Source organism: Myxine glutinosa, chromosome 5, assembly GCF_964187855.1.
Source record: "Myxine glutinosa chromosome 5, kmMyxGlut1.1, whole genome shotgun sequence".
Taxonomy (NCBI): domain Eukaryota; kingdom Metazoa; phylum Chordata; class Myxini; order Myxiniformes; family Myxinidae; genus Myxine; species Myxine glutinosa.
Genome location: NC_136265.1, coordinates 155,070,918 through 155,086,984, shown reverse-complemented (window position 1 = coordinate 155,086,984; position 16,067 = coordinate 155,070,918). Strand labels below are relative to the sequence as shown.

Sequence of the window (16,067 nt, the reverse complement as noted above, 5' to 3'; positions counted from 1 at the left end):
TCTACGTGGGGGGTGTGCCAGGAGGAAACCTTTGCTGTCCAGAAAGAACATCAGGGCAAGACTAAAGTTTGCCAATGAACACCGAGGCAAAGACCAGCACATCTGGAACAATGTGCTCTGGACAGCTGAGTCAAAGGTAGAGCGATTTGGCCACAGTACCAGAAGACATGTTTGGCGAAAACCAAAGACAGCATTTGACCACAAGAACCTGATACCAACTGTAAAGCATGGTGGTGGAAATATTATGGTTTGGGGCAGCTTTGCTGCATCAGGGCCTGGGCAGCTCACCATCATAGAATCCACAATGAATTCTTCATTGTACCAGAGGGTGCTTGAGGATAATGTGAGGCCATCTGTCGGAAAGTTGAAGCTCAACCGAAGGTGGACCTTGCAACATGACAATGACCCTAAACATACCAGTAAATCCACCAAGGAATGGCTGAAAAGAAAGAAATGGAGGGTTCTGGAATGGCCAAGTCAAAGCCCGGATCTAAATCCCATCGAGATGTTGTGGGGGGATTTGAAACGAGCTGTGCATGCAAGAAACCCCTCAAACATCGCACAGCTGAAAGAATTCTGCATGGAGGAGTGGGCAAAAATTTCTCCCAGTCGATGTCAGAGACTGGTAGACAGTTATAAGAAACGCCAACTTGAGGTTGTTTCTGCCAAAGGGGGCAATACCACCTATTAGAGCCAAGGGTGCACTTACTTTTTCCACATACGAAATTTGCATTTATTTAAATTATACAATGGACTACAAAATGTAAATGTTTCATGATATTTGTTATATTATAACACCTTTATCTATCAATATTGTTGAAATGAAGATCAAATAGCTGTAAGTTGAAATATGTTGAAAAAACCAAAACTTTACATGGTTTGAATTGGTTTACTTGGTTTAAAGTTTCCTTACTTTTTCACGTGGCTGAATATATATATATATATATACATATATACATATATATATACATATATATATACATATATATATATATATATATATATATATATATATATATATATATGTATATATATATATATATATATATTGTGGATTTGAGAATTGTTGTAAATATCACCCTCTGTAGAGTGTAATGAATACTTGTAAATATCTCTGTTTTGTGTGTAAAGGTCAAAGGTCGTCCTCTTAGTTAGTCCATATACATACACGCAGGCCACCATATACCCTTCTAAATAGTTATTTCTTTATTATGTGTATTAGTTTAAGGTTGTGTTTCCCATTAGTTGACTCTACATTGCACCGAATTCAAATAAGGTAGATTCCCTTTCATTCCCAAAGCCTCGATTGCCAACTGCATTTGCCCTCCATTAAACACGCGGTCGGTTCGGAGAAGAAAGGCGTGGCCCCCACCTCATCATGAAGGGTGGAGCCCCGAACGACCAACCAAGGCTCAGGGGTATGGCTTGAGAGGGTGTGGCCTATATAACCCGTTGCCGGGAGCCCCCACCTGAGATGAGTGAGGGAGCCCCACGAGCAGTTCTGCAGAGGGAGTTCTGAAGTAAGAGTTCTGTGGAGGGAGGTGCTTGAAGGTTCATGAGAGTTGGACAGAGAAGGTACAAGGTCGGTGAGAAGGCACGAACGAGAGGTGTGATCCAGCAAGACTGAAAGAGAGAGACGTGAGGGGGTGCTTGTATTGCGGCAATAGGCCGAGACCCTCGAGGCCCTCACTGCCGGTCGGTGGGACGCGAAGCCGTTTTTGCCGGGTTTCGCCTCGAGCCTGGAGCGTGAACCGCGAGCGTGGATCTCAACGCCTGAACCATCTGCCCCGGACCTTCCTCCCGAACCATCTGCCTGGACCCTTCGCTTCCAGCCATTCCTACCTTCAATTCCTGCCATTCCATCCTTTTGTGTACGTGAGTTTGTTTTGTGTGTCTTGTCCCTGGGAGTAAGTTAAGCCTGTTTAGATAAGTTAATAATTGCACTGTGTCTTCTGGTCCTTCCATCCTTCTGTAGATTATTTTCGTATCTTTCCTTCTCCTTGGTTCTTTTGGTCTTGTACATAATAGTTAGTAATCAATCATATTTGTTCTTCCTACTTTTGTCTTCTTCTTCTTCACAGCCGTTCGTCTTTGAGGTTTCCACATTGAACACCTGTGGTGCGATTTTGGCCAACGTTTCGGAATCGGGTTCGTGAATGCTAATGACTCGAACTTCGGGTTGCTAAAAACCGTTCGGCAACTAGACCATCTAAAACCAGGGTTCGAGCAGGGGAGTCCCTCCCCTGCTTCGCGGTCAGGAGTGGGACTCAGGTCCTTGGGACTTTTCATAGACCAAATACCCTGGCTGCTCCCGACCGGAAGGAGCGTTGGGACTTCAGGACTCACGTCGGTCAGTCATAGACAAGGGGATTAATCCCCCCTTCTTAAGGGGAAAAAGGATCGACGTTGAGATCCGTAACAATTGGTGTCAGGAGTGGGATTCGGACCCGAAGTGCGCTTAACGCACTCAAAATTACGAGTGGCCCAAGATTTTATTTTATTTAACACATCCAAATTTAAAATCGTGCCATGGATAGTCAAGGCGATCGGATGCAGGTGGGTGAATTAGAAGAGGGGTTAGGGGTAACCCAGGACACCGGGGAGGATTTGGGAGTTATGGAGGAGCGCAATACACATTGGGTTGTGGGGGTATCAGGTGCACAAAATGGCGACGCCGCGCACGAGGTTAGAGGCGCACAAAATAGCGGTGGCTCGCAGGTGGCAACAAGAGCCAAGCCCGCGGTACCAGCGGGTTGGGACCTGCATTTACTCATAGAGCAATTACGAGCATCTGTAGAAATGCAGAGGGCCAAATTAAGGGCAGAAATGGGAGAAGTGGGGTACAAATCCACCCGGGAAATAAAAGGGTTAAAATTAACCCAGGACCCCAAGGAAGGAGAAGGACAATTGGTAATGGAGGGAGCCGATGAGGGCACAGTAGAGGGGGTTGCAGAGGGACAAAATGGCGGCGCTTCGCACGCAGCGACGAGGGCCGTGCCCGCTGTGCAAGTAAGGGCTGGGGACATGCAAGCGTTAATGGCACAATTCATGTCGGAAATCAGGCAAATGAATGACAAGTCCACCAAAGAAAATCGGGAAGTGAATATTGGCATGAATAAAATGAATGGGAAAATAGATATCCAAGGGGAGCAATTGGGAAACCAAATTAAAGAAATAACTGAGGGACTGGCGAGGGACAGAGCCGCATACGAGGTAGGGGAAGCTGAGAGGGAGGTTGACCGCAGGATGGGCGAGAGGGTCCCAAGGGTGCACGACGAGGTAACGCGGATCGAGAAGCGCTGGTTGAGCGAAGCGGAGCAAAGCGCGGGTAAAATGACGGGTATAGAGATCGCGACCCAGGGTATGGGGCAGCCAGCGACCGCTGAGGTAGAGGGAATTTTAATAAAGCCAGCGGTCGTCAAAGAAAAAGTAGTGGGCATTGAAATTGAAAAGACCGGGGACTTAGAAAAGCACTCGCGGCAGGGAAAGATGGAAAATGTGCAAAGTCCCTGCTCACATCACGATGCTGTGCTTAGTAACCAAAATGAAAGTTTGCAGGTGGTGAAGGAATGAGGAAGGGGAAGCGCCCAGGTGAGTCGGACTGTATATGGCACGAAAGGATTTTTCGTGCGCTTGGGATCGCGAAAGCACCCGGGCGTTCGTGGAAGGTCCTTTATGTGCTGTGTTAAAGCGAATGGCGCGCGTGTGAAGAAAAGGTGTGTGAAGGTGAACGGTGCGCGTGTACGAATGACGTCGGAGCGCGAGTGTGTTACTGAAAGTGAGGATGAGTGCACAACAGAGTGTGAAAGTGAGGATGAGTGCACAACAGAGTGTGAAAGTGAGGATGAGTGCACAACAGAGTGTGAAAGTGAGGATGAGTGCACAACAGAGTGTGGAAGTGAGGATGAGTGCACAACAGAGTGTGAAAGTGAGGATGAGTGCACAACAGAGTGGGAAAGTGAGGGTGAGTGGGAAACAGAGTGCGAAAGTGAGGATGAGTGCACAAAAGAGTATGTGGGCGTTATGAGTAGACCTGAGTTTGTGCGAGGGGAGAATGCACGAGCGAGTGCTGTGACAAAGTGTGTGGGCTATACGAGCGGCGTTGGGACGCCGGGTTTGGTGAGTGTGAAAAGGGTCGCGTGTGCATGTGAGCAAGCGAGTAAAGCATCGACGTTAACCGGGTTAGCAGTTAGGGTGACGGATAGCCGAGGCGAACACTCCGTGCGCGGTGCGTTTTGTTTGCAGCGAGGACCGGCTGGGACCGTAAGCGCGTCGCTCTTCGGAGCGTCGCGCACGAATCAGGCCGGGTCCCGCACTGAATGGTCGGTGCCGTGTCAGAGCGGCGATCGGCGCGATTCCGGGGGAAGGGGGCCAGGTCGAAGGGATCGGAACGATGCCCCCTGGTGGCGGGGGCGGGGTTCCGACCGGGCGAGATTGAGCTATCGGGCCGGAGGCCGCAAGGATCCGCGCCGAGATGGTGCGTGGAATCTTGGCCCAATGAAGCCTCCTCCCCAGAATCATGAATGCCGGACGGACTCAACCTGCAGGCGACCAAACCACCCGAATTCATTGCTCGGCTGTGCAGAGCCGAGCTGTGTAATAATGTAAAGACGCACCGAGGCTCCAGTGAAAGGACAATTGGTAGGGATAGGGAATCTGTAATAGGAAAATTTGTGATTGGCTGGAATTGGATGGACCAAATTGATAATGATAATAGAAGATGCCCGATGTGGTGGGATGGCAACTCTGCCATCTCTCACAACGGGGCACATGAGCAATAGCTATGGGGTTTGGCGGTGAAAACTAGCCCGGGAGGGTTAGGATAAATGTATAGGGACCTAGAGATTGACCATAGGTAACGATAGATTTAAGTAGCAACATTGGACAGGTAGTCGGGGACATAGAGAGGTTAGAATGGATGATAATGACGAGGGAGCGCAATAATGTAAGGGGCGACAGGGAAGCGCGAGTTGTAGCAGGGCACCAGGTAGATCAGATGATGCCGTGTGTTTGAGAATCGAAAGTGTATGAAGCAGCGTATGAGGAATAATTGTGACTAGCCGAAACCCGTGGAACATCCACGGAAGGGAGGTTGTGGTGTATGGATAGAGTGTACCATTATGGATGGCATAGGGGAGCGCTCATGGGATCTTCTTCTTCCGTTAAGCTCCAATTCTTTCTCTTTAAGTTAAGTCCAATCAGTCCTCTCTGTTCGAAGTGCTCAGGCCATGCCTTCCCGCTCTCATACTTTTATTTCCGTTCGGTGTAGAAAGAGATTGACATATCGTTCGTCTGTTTTCAGCTCGTTATCTTTAAGCTTCCTTACGTCTCGCCACCTGCTACACCTCTCTGAGTTACGAGGATTTATGCAACGCACCCCGAGTATCGCAACGTCACTCCATTTAACTTTATTAAAATGACGATAAAGACGTTTCCTTATATATCCTAATTTAAAATGTTCAAGGGAATAAAAAGACCATTTGGTTCACACCACCCATGATCACACCACTCGACTGTCCAATCAGCGGACGGTTCACTTCGCTTAGCAGACGCCAATACGATGGCGTCGTAAGATGGCGTCGTATCGGCAGTTAATCGGATGCTTTTGGGTCCCAACATCGGCTAATTCAGATTTTTCGAGTATGGCTGTAGGTGATAAACAAAGAGCGCGGTTCGTAGATCGTAAATCCATTAGTGCCGTGGGCATCGGGTCACTGGGTGCGGCGTAAAAGGGATAACAAAGTCGAGTCCTTACGGTATTATTATATAGATTGTGGATTGTATTGAGCGTGGAAGTGTATGGAGCAGTGCATGAGGAAAAATTGTGGTTGTGCATTGTATTGAATGATTGAGGAAGCCTGGAGGAAGGAGGGTGCAGGTGGCACCAGGTGTGATTGCACAGGTGTGCAAGTGAACAGGTGTATGGAGCAGTGTATGAGTGAGTAATAGTGATTGTGTGTTGTGTTGACCGAATGGTCCTGGAGGAAGGAGGGTGCAGGAAGCACCAGGTGTAGGAGTGATGGCACAGGTGTGCAAATACAGGTGTATGGAGAATGTTTGTGTGGAATACATGGAGTATGGAATATATGGAGTATGGAATGGATGGTGTGGAGTGAGTATGGTGGAAACTGTGGAGTGGAGTGGATGGTGCGAAGGTGTGTATGGGGAGGATGGACCCCATCACGAATACCCGGGGAGGGTAGTTTAAGAGTTAGGTAGAGGGAGTAGGTAAATTGTGGTTGGATATTGGCATCTGTGGTGCGTGTGGAAGAATGGTGTCTGGATGGGTGCATTAGTGACGTGGAAATGGCTGGGCGTGTGGCCTGTTAGTGTGTGTAGTTAAATGGGCACTCCGCCACTGTGAGGATGTCGGCCAGGTGAGGCCGCAGGTGGGCTCTGGGAGCCGTTAGAGTTGTGGATGGGGCCCGAGGATCCGGAGGACGGACCCGGGTAGCCCAGTGCCAGAGAGGGCACCGAGTGGGGAGAGCGCCAGAGCGCCTTCCCCAAGTAGAAAGGTTAGGGTAAGGAGCAGGTAAGGTCGGAGGCAACTGCAGTGGTGGAGGTGTGCAGGTGGGTAGACCTGCTGGGAGAGCCACACGACCCAGTTCTGAAATTGTGCAAAGGCACAGGGAGTTGAATCGGGGGAGTGAGACACCAAATTGATGAAGCACCACAGTTTGGTCAATGGGAATTTGGTTCTTAAAACCGCATAGAGTAAGATTGCCAATGGATTGGCAGGGAAAGACCCCGGGTAGTGTAAAGTGTGTTAATGTCATTTAGAAGGTAGATAGGATTGGAATCTCCTCGCACCATCTACATCCACTCACCTGAGGTGACAGAACGCCACACCATGCCATGGTTATTATTGTTTTTTTTTTGTGCAAATGTTTGGATTGTGAGACGCATCATGACGTGGGTGTGACATTGTGTTGTTGTTCCATCTCTCCCTCCTTATGAGGATTGATGATGAATTGGTGCTGGCAAATTTTGGGTTAGAGGGATTGTGATGATGAATTTGGTATTAGGGTAAATATGGGGAAGACGAGACAGTAATGACGAATTGGTAATGTGTAGATTTTTGTACATACGGGGGTAAGGGGCAAGGGTAGAACAGGTGACGGGTGGGGTGACGTATGGTAGGGAGGAGCTTTTCTCCGCTCAGTCTCCAGACGCACCTCACCTTGCATTGCCTTTATTGATGTGTACCGTTGTGACCTTACCCCTCGCTAACCTGCCCTCTCTGTCTTCCTTCCCCCACCCATGGATCGTGCTCTCTGGGCACCGAGGGGAGCATGCGGGAGTCCGCCATTGTGTGCCAGAACCCCCGCAACCAGCCGTCTGCATCGATGCACCACTTATGGACCACATGTCTGTGGCTGAGCACCACTCATGGACCCCACGGGTTGGGGCATAGCCCCTCTGCTGTAACCGGCCGATGGCCCAGGATCTTGCTTGCGGACCTCGGTGACGTGGCACCTATGCCACACAGGTGAACCACCCCTAGTCGGCCCCAGTGGGCCATAAATAAAAAGTGGACACATTTTGTGCTTTTTATTATTGCAAATAGGCCGCCAGCAAGAAGAACAAGTTGACAACATCAGGAAGAATAATGGCCAGCAGAGGGAGCCGAAGAGCAAGACCACCAGCAGGGGTTTGTTTACTTTTGTTTGAACTGTGGTGACTGTGCACTCCGGTGCGTTTTTGGTGCTTTATGGTGCTTTGGTGATTATTGGTGCTGGTGCGTCGATGCAGTGCAGGCTGTCTTCCCCCCCCCCCCCCCCCCCAAAAGAACAATCGCAGGTCCTGGGTTAGTTTTGTAAATACAATTAGCGTCAATTGTAAATAATGCTCCCCACCGTTCATGTATAGTTTGAAGACAATTCCGCAATTCGGTTAGCTGTGGGCTTAAATCTGTTAGATAGGGTGCAATGCAGCAGGGGGACATACTTATTTGTGTTTTAAAACTGTCGCACTCGGGGTCAGGTTAATTGTAGAGGGAATTACACCTACGTGTCACACTAAGTAAGTTTTATAGGCCCGGGATATGCCTTGGAGGATGAGGGTGCAGTGTTGTGGATTTGAGAATTGTTGTAAATATCACCCTCTGTAGAGTGTAATGAATACTTGTCAATATCTGTTTTGTGTGTAAAGGTCAAAGGTCGTCCTCTTAGTTAGTCCATATACATACACGCAGGCCACCATATACCCTTCTAAATAGTTATTTCTTTATTATGTGTATTAGTTTAAGGTTGTGTTTCCCATTAGTTGACTCTACATTGCACCGAATTCAAATAAGGTAGATTCCCTTTCATTCCCAAAGCCCCCATTCCCAAAGCCTCGATTGCCAACTGTATTCGCCCTCCATTAAACACGCGGTCGGTTCGGAGAAGAAAGGCATGGCCCCCACCTCATCATGAAGGGTGGAGCCCCGAACGACCAACCAAGGCTCAGAGGTATGGCTTGAGAGGGCGTGGCCTATATAACCCGTTGCCGGGAGCCCCCACCTGAGATGAGTGAGGGAGCCCCACGAGCAGTTCTGCAGAGGGAGTTCTGAAGTAAGAGTTCTGTGGAGGGAGGTGCTTGAAGGTTCATGAGAGTTGGACAGAGAAGGTACAAGGTCGGTGAGAAGGCACGAACGAGAGGCGTGATCCAGCAAGACTGAAAGAGAGAGACGTGAGGGGGTGCCTGTATTGCGGCAATAGGCCGAGACCCTCTAGGCCCTATTGCCGGTCGGTGGGACGTGAAGCCGTTTTTGCCGGGTTTCGCCTCGAGCCTGGAGCGTGAACCGCGAGCGTGGATCTCAACGCCTGAACCATCTGCCCCGGACCTTCCTCCCGAACCATCTGCCTGGACCCTTTGCTTCCAGCCATTCCTACCTTCAATTCCTGCCATTCCATCCTTTTGTGTACGTGAGTTTGTTTTGTGTGTCTTGTCCCTGGGAGTAAGTTAAGCCTGTTTAGATAAGTTAATAATTGCACTGTGTCTTCTGGTCCTTCCATCCTTCTGTAGATTATTTTCATATCTTTCCTTCTCCTTGGTTCTTTTGGTCTTGTACATAATAGTTAGTAATAAATCATATTTGTTCTTCCTACTTTTGTCTTCTTCTTCTTCACAGCCGTTCGTCTTTGAGGTTTCCACATTGAACATCTGTGGCGCGATTTTGGCCAACGTTTCGGAATCGGGTTAGTGAATGCTAATGACTCGAACTTCGGGTTGCTAAAAACCGCTCGGCAACTAGACCATCTAAAACCGGGGTTCGAGCAGGGGAGTCCCTCCCCTGCTTCGCGGTCAGGAGTGGCACTCAGGTCCTTGGGACTTTTCATAGACCAAATACCCTGGCTGCTCCCGACCGGAAGGAGCGTTGGGACTTCAGGACTCACGTCGGTCAGTCATAGACAAGGGGATTAATCCCCCCTTCTTAAGGGGAAAAAGGATCGACGTTGAGATCCGTAACAATATATATATATATATATATATATATATATATATATATATATATATATATATATATATATATATATATATATATATATATATATATATATATATATATATATATATATATATATATATATATATATATATATATATATATATATATATATATATATATACGTATATACATATATATATATATATATATATTGTTACAGACGTGGCTTGGATGTTATTTACCGAGCGGTTTTATGGTATGACCACGTCTGCACAAGTTACCCGATTGTGCCCGAACGTTGACTAGTCGCGCGATGCTGGCTCAATAAGAAAAAGAAGACACCCGGCTGGATTACAATAACACAATACGACACCAATGTTTCAATTCTCAAGACCTCCGGAGGAGATTATATTCGTACGGAAAGGTCAGATTACAGGGGCTAGAGGTATAATCATAGAAAGACAGGCACTTAGACACACTCTTATATTAACCCCGGACAGACGACAGACAAACGGGACAACGGCTGACTCACACGGGGGTTGATGACAGGAAAGCGGGTATCGATGGCTCCAGGTCCTCCTGGGCTCGGGGCAGGGTACAGTACGGTCCGGTCCGGTCCAAAGATGCGGGGAGGTATCGTCGCGCTGGGGGTGGCGGTGGCTTCTCTCTCCAAGCTGAGGCGCATCTGACGTCACATCCGGCGCGGGGCCGCGTATATCCGGCGGGGAGTGACACGCCCTCGGCTCGTTAGCTCCGCCCCAGATGGAATCGGTCCGCCCTTCTGATTGGGTGCGGGGGGGGTTACCAGGCTCCGCCCTTGACGAGGAGCTGACAGCCAGCCCCTCTGGTAACCCCGTGGAGCGCGTGGTCAATGGCGCTAATCGAGCCGGTGTGAGGACGCATCCTCCCCCGCGCCGCCCCCATCCCCTCCGTTGCTGCAGCCATAGTTGGTTGGGGAAGAAGATGGAAGGAGGTATGGGAAGATGGAAGGAGGTATGGGAAAGGTCCTAAACTCACTACTGATGCCATATAATCACATTCTGGTGCAACGAAGAGTCATAATTAATGGAGACGAGGCCTTAACTGACATAGACTAAGAATAACTAGGAAGATGTCCGAAAGTTGTCTACGTGTGGTGCGGTGGACCTGGGCACGACATTTAATGGGGGAATAAGGGGAAGGTCGGCTCTACTGATTGTTATTTACATGCAATGGGACTAGGGAATGGGGGATTGGGGAAAGTTGGGGAGTATTGGAGAAAATAGGGGAATATTTACAAGCGGATATGGAGGCCAAATTCCATATTCGCAACATTGCACCCTTCTCTACCCTCGGGGCGTCCCGACCCGATAAATTTTTACCTACTTTAGTGTGGCACGCAATGTAGTTCCCTCTACTATTAACTCTACCCTGAGTGCGACAGTTTTACAGATATTCACAAATGAGTAAATATGTCCCCCTGCGACGTTGCACCCTTCTCCTCTCAGAAACACACCCACAGGATAACCGAATCCGGAAAGAATTCTCAAACTAAACATACAGCCGGTAGGGAGCATTATTTACAAGATTACGCTGATATCTACACTACGATCCAGGACCTGTTTTTTGAGGAACACATGCAGATGTTATGCATAGAGAGAGCGCGCTTGCCAACATCGATACACCAACCCACGAGTGCTCTGTGGCCGACGGCCTTTAATAACGTGCAGAGCACCCTTTCCCGGCATCAAAAGCACCACCCCACCACCAATCGGTGCAGTCACCATTGTTCATTGGAATAAAAATAAATTCGACAACCCCTAACCCTGCAGGTGTCTCTTGCTCTTCGTGTGGCCTTCAGTGGTGTTAATTAACAGTGGTTCACCTTTATGGCATAGGTGCCACGTTGACCCATAGGTCCATCCCCGGGTGGTGCTTGGCCGCAAACGAACTGCGGTCCATTGTGGGTGGCCACAAACATTGCGGTCCATATGGTGTATCGATCCCGGCAGCAAACAGCGAAAGTGCAGGCCCACAACTGCGCAGCCAGCACCTCTCTCTCCTCTCTCTCTACCCCAAAGCCAGATCCTCGGAGGTGGGAGACAAAAGAAGCAGACAAGTGAGTAAGGTGGTAAGGGCGCAAAAGTGCACGCAATGTAAGGTGATGCACACTGGGGGCACATGGGAACCAGGTGAGACAGGTACGTTCCTATCGTACGCCCCCCCCCCCACCAGGTAACCTACATGGCCCCTCCCTTACCCCTTACTGTATCCACACAACACAACACTACCCATAAACATCTACTTTACAAATCAACAAACATCCCTACTGTCTTCCCCGTTCCTCCCATAAACCAAATTCGTCTTCTCTCCCTCCTAACCAATCAAATTTGCCATTTTCAACTCTTATCAAAATTTGCCATTTTCAACTCAACATCAAAATTTGCCATCACCAATTCATCATCAGTCCCTCCTAAGGAGGGAGAGATGGAATCACCCCAATGTCTCATCCACGTCGTGATGCGTCTCACAAATCCAACAGCAATCTCATTTCCTGCAACAAAACAAAGAAAACACAGGTGTGGAGTCATCATCATCACCACAGGTAAGTGGCTGCGTATGGTGCGACAGGTTCATCAATCCTAACTATTTCCTAAATGACTTTAACAACTTTACACTACCCGGGGTCTCTCTCCGGCCAAACCATTGGCCCTCTTACACTATGGGTTCTAAAAACCAATTCCCATTGGCCAAACTGTGGTGCTTTTCAATTTGGGGTCTCACTCCCCCGATTCATCTCCCGGTGCCCTCGCACAATTTCTGGGCTGTGGCGTGTACCTCTCCCAGCGGGTCTACCCACCTGCACACCTCCACCACTGCAGTTGCCTCCGAGCTTACCTGCTCCTTACCCTAACCTAACTACCTGGGGAAGGCCCTCTCGCACTCTCCCCACTCGGTGCCCTCTCTGGCACTGGGCTACCCGGGTCCGTCCTCCGGATCCTCGGGCCCCATCCACAACTCTACCGGCTCCCAGAGCCCACCTGCGGCCTCACCTGGCCGACATCCTCACAGTGGTGGAGTGCCCAACCAACTACACACACTAACAGGCTACACGCCCAGCCATTTCCACAACACTAATGCACCCATCCACAACACCATTCTGCCACCGCACCACAAATGCCAATATCCAACCACAATTTACCTGTACCCTCTACCTAACACTTACACTACCCGCCCCGGGTACTCGTGAAAGGGGTCCACTCTTCCCCCATCCACACCTTCGCACCATGCACACCACTCCGTACCACTCACTCCAACTCTCTCCACACACCTGTACCTGCACACCTGTGCTCTCACACCTGGTGCCACCTGCACCCTTCTCTCCCCAAGCGCATTCGCGCTGATCCACACACTCACTACTCATACACTGCTCCACACACCTGTCCAGTTGCACACCTGTTCAATTCTCACACACACAGCATCATCTCAGCTAACTACTCCCTTCTGAAACTTGCGCTTCCCAGTCGTCCCTTTAAACTATTGCGCTCCCACGTCATTATCATCCACACTAATCTACCTGCGTCCCCACTACAGGTATCAGTCACTAACTAACCTTAACGTTACCTAAGGTCATCTTCTCTAGATCCCTACACACAATATCCTAACCCACCCGGGCTAGTTTTCACTGCCATACACCCCATAAGCTATTGCTCCTTTGCCCCCCACATGGGAAGGGTGGCAGGGATGCCATCCCACCACATCGGGGGTCTCTCACTACCAATTTTGCACATCAAATTTCAACAAATCAAAAATTTGCCAATCACTACCCATCATCTGCCAATCACTACTGCCAATCCCTTGCCAATCATCAAATTTTGTTTTTCTCTAATTTTGGATCCAAAACACTAACCTCATCACCCAGTCGACTCACTAATACCTCTCGGTGCGCCAATCCCTGTCCAAAGCCCGGCTTCGTAAAGCCAAGCAATGGATGCTGGTTGTTTTGTGCCAGCGGGTGGATGCGTCCGGCATTCGGGGCAGGGACGGGGGCTTACCCGGGCCGAGATCCCACGCATCACCTCGGCGTGGAGCCATCCAATGTCCCGATCTCGACCTGCCGGCACGTCTCAACAAAACGTGGTCGCCATAACGACCCTTCCTATCGGGCTGCCAGCTCCGCCTAGTGGAGCCTGGACGCGGCCGTTCAAAGCGAGGCCCGGCACGGATCGCGCACGGCGGTCCTTTCGAACCCGCCGTGGCTCGGATCCCCGCTGGTTCTCGCGGCACGCGAAACCCGGCACGCACCGAGGGCCCGCTTCGGCTAAAAGTCGACCTAACCTTTAACCCGGTCACCGTCGATGCTTCACCTGCTTGCTTACACCCCGCAGCCCGTTCCTTGCTCACACCTCCAGCCGTTTCCATGCTCCTTGTACCGTTCCTTACACACCCAGGTACACCCATTCCACTCACAGCCTTGGTCACACACCTGACCACCGAACACTTTGGCACACATTCGTTGGTAGCACACCTCACCAATACACCGCTTCGCACCCCCTCTGTGACAATCACAGGTGTGCCCTCATTCGCACACCCAACCACGTGCCTCACCACCAACTCCAGCGTGCATTCCCACTCACGCTCTACCATTCCAGGTGTACATCCTTCCATCCCAGGTGTACATCCTCGCTCACCTGTCACAACCAGCTCACTCTCCTTGTCACTCTCACTACTCTCACCTCCACTCGTGACAACGCACTCACCCTTACTCTTGACAGCACACTCTTTCCTCATGCACCTGTCCGTCACACACCTTTCTCGCGCACACTCTCCCGTTACACCCTCTGTAACACTCACCACAGGTGGACACTCTTCCTTACTTCTGACAGCGCACTCTTTCCTCATGCACCTGTCCGTCACACACCTTTCTCGCGCACACTCTCCCGTTACACCCTCTGTAACACTCACCACAGGTGGACACTCTTCCTTACTTCTGACAGCGCACTCTTTCCTCATGCACCTGTCCGTCACACACCTTTCTCGCGCACACTCTCCCGTTACACCCTCTGTAACACTCACCACAGGTGGACACTCTTCCTTACTTCTGACAGCGCACTCTTTCCTCATGCACCTGTCCGTCACACACCTTTCTCGCGCACACTCTCCCGTTACACCCCAGAGTCGGACTTTCTCGCACACCTCCTTTTTCGCACACCAGACCTGTCGCACACTTCACCAGTGGCCTCTCACGAACACCCGGGTCCATCTCGACCCCCAAGCTTCTTAAATCCCCTGGCGCATCATACGCACGACCATATTGGTCACCACTTACACCGGGTCCTCTTCCTCTTCGCTTCTCCTCCATCACCTGCGAATCCCTCATCCGGTTAATGAGCACATCATCACGATCCAAACACAGACTTTGGACCAATTCTTTTATCTCCTCTTTTATCTCTTTCTTATCCCCTCTCCGTCGCTTCTTAATTTCGCTCATCCCTTCTTCCACTTCTTCTAATTTGTGCTTCACCTCTTTTATTCCCCGGTACGTCTCCTCAAGCTCGTCCTCCAAGGCTACCTTGACCGTTTCCATGTGCGTCCTCACCTGCCGGTCCTTCGTCTCCATTACCTCTATCACCTCGTCCAACCTCGTTGTCAGTCCCTCACGTACCATCTGACATTCCCTCTTCGTCGCTACCAAGTCATCTTTTAGTTCTTTCTGTGTCGCCTTTAAACCTCCTAATACCGCAGTGTTCCTTTGAACCTGCTCCACTAACTCCGTCTGTCCCACCGTCAGCTGCTCCACCTCCTGCGTCAGGTCCTCTATGCCCCCTTGTAACTTTACAGTCCCCTTTCTCACCTCCTTTTCCATGTGCTCCTCACAGTGCCTCACCTCCTCGCGCACTCCTCCGACCTCCTCACTCACTCCTCTTCTGATCTCCTCTCCCATCACTTGCATCTCCTGCCCAGATGCCACCCTCATCTGCTCCATTTCCTCCCTGTGAGCATCCAGTTTGGTTTCTACCCCCATTCTGACCCCCTCTATCTGCTGCTCCATTTGTTTAACTTCCCTTTCCGCTTGGTCCCTCATGTCCCTCAATTTGCCTTCCATCCTGTTTTCTAACCCCTCTAACCCATTTTTCACTCCCTCTATCTGATTCTCCTGGGCAGCCATTCTATTTTCTACCCCCGTTAACCCATGTTTTACTTCTTTTATCCCGTTGTCTAACCCCTCAAAATTTTTGTCTACCTTCTCACCAGTACCCCTCGCTTCGTCCCTCATTACCCCCATTTCGTTTCCCATTACCCCTAATTGGCCCTCCAATCGCTCACTCTGAGCATCCATTCGGTTCCCCATTACCCCCATCATTCTGCTTTCCATTTCTTCGCTATTCTGGGCCATAAGGGCCTTCATTTGTATGAAAAACAAGTTCAAATCCACCGGGGGCGCTGCCACGGTCGCTGGCGCGGTGATCAGCGAGGCGCCATTTTGCGCGCCCGCTTCTTCGTGCGTGACGGCGCTATTTTGCGAACCTGCCGCCCTCACTGCTTCGCTCTCCTCCTGTCCCTCATTTTGGTCCTGGATCGACCCTGCTTCACTCTCCCCTACCGGACCCCAGCTGTCTTGACCCGCCATAGCGCGACTTTCAAAATTCGGTTT

At 50.1% G+C, this 16,067-nt stretch overlaps 2 protein-coding genes across 4 annotated transcripts in view; both read right to left on the bottom strand.

The window, feature by feature from the left end:
* Nucleotides 1–16,067, bottom strand: part of LOC137426905 (putative helicase with zinc finger domain) — a 331,899-nt gene that overhangs the window by 96,511 nt on the left and 219,321 nt on the right. The window lies entirely within an intron of this gene.
* On the bottom strand, nt 2,782–15,498 carry LOC144891980 (uncharacterized). The gene is made up of 3 exons (XM_078777105.1): nt 14,584–15,498; nt 14,445–14,540; nt 2,782–2,791 (listed from the first exon to the last, which is right to left on the bottom strand). Exons 1-3 carry the CDS (start codon nt 15,495–15,497, stop codon nt 2,782–2,784), a joined length of 1,020 nt encoding a protein of 339 aa, XP_078633231.1. The 5' UTR covers nt 15,498.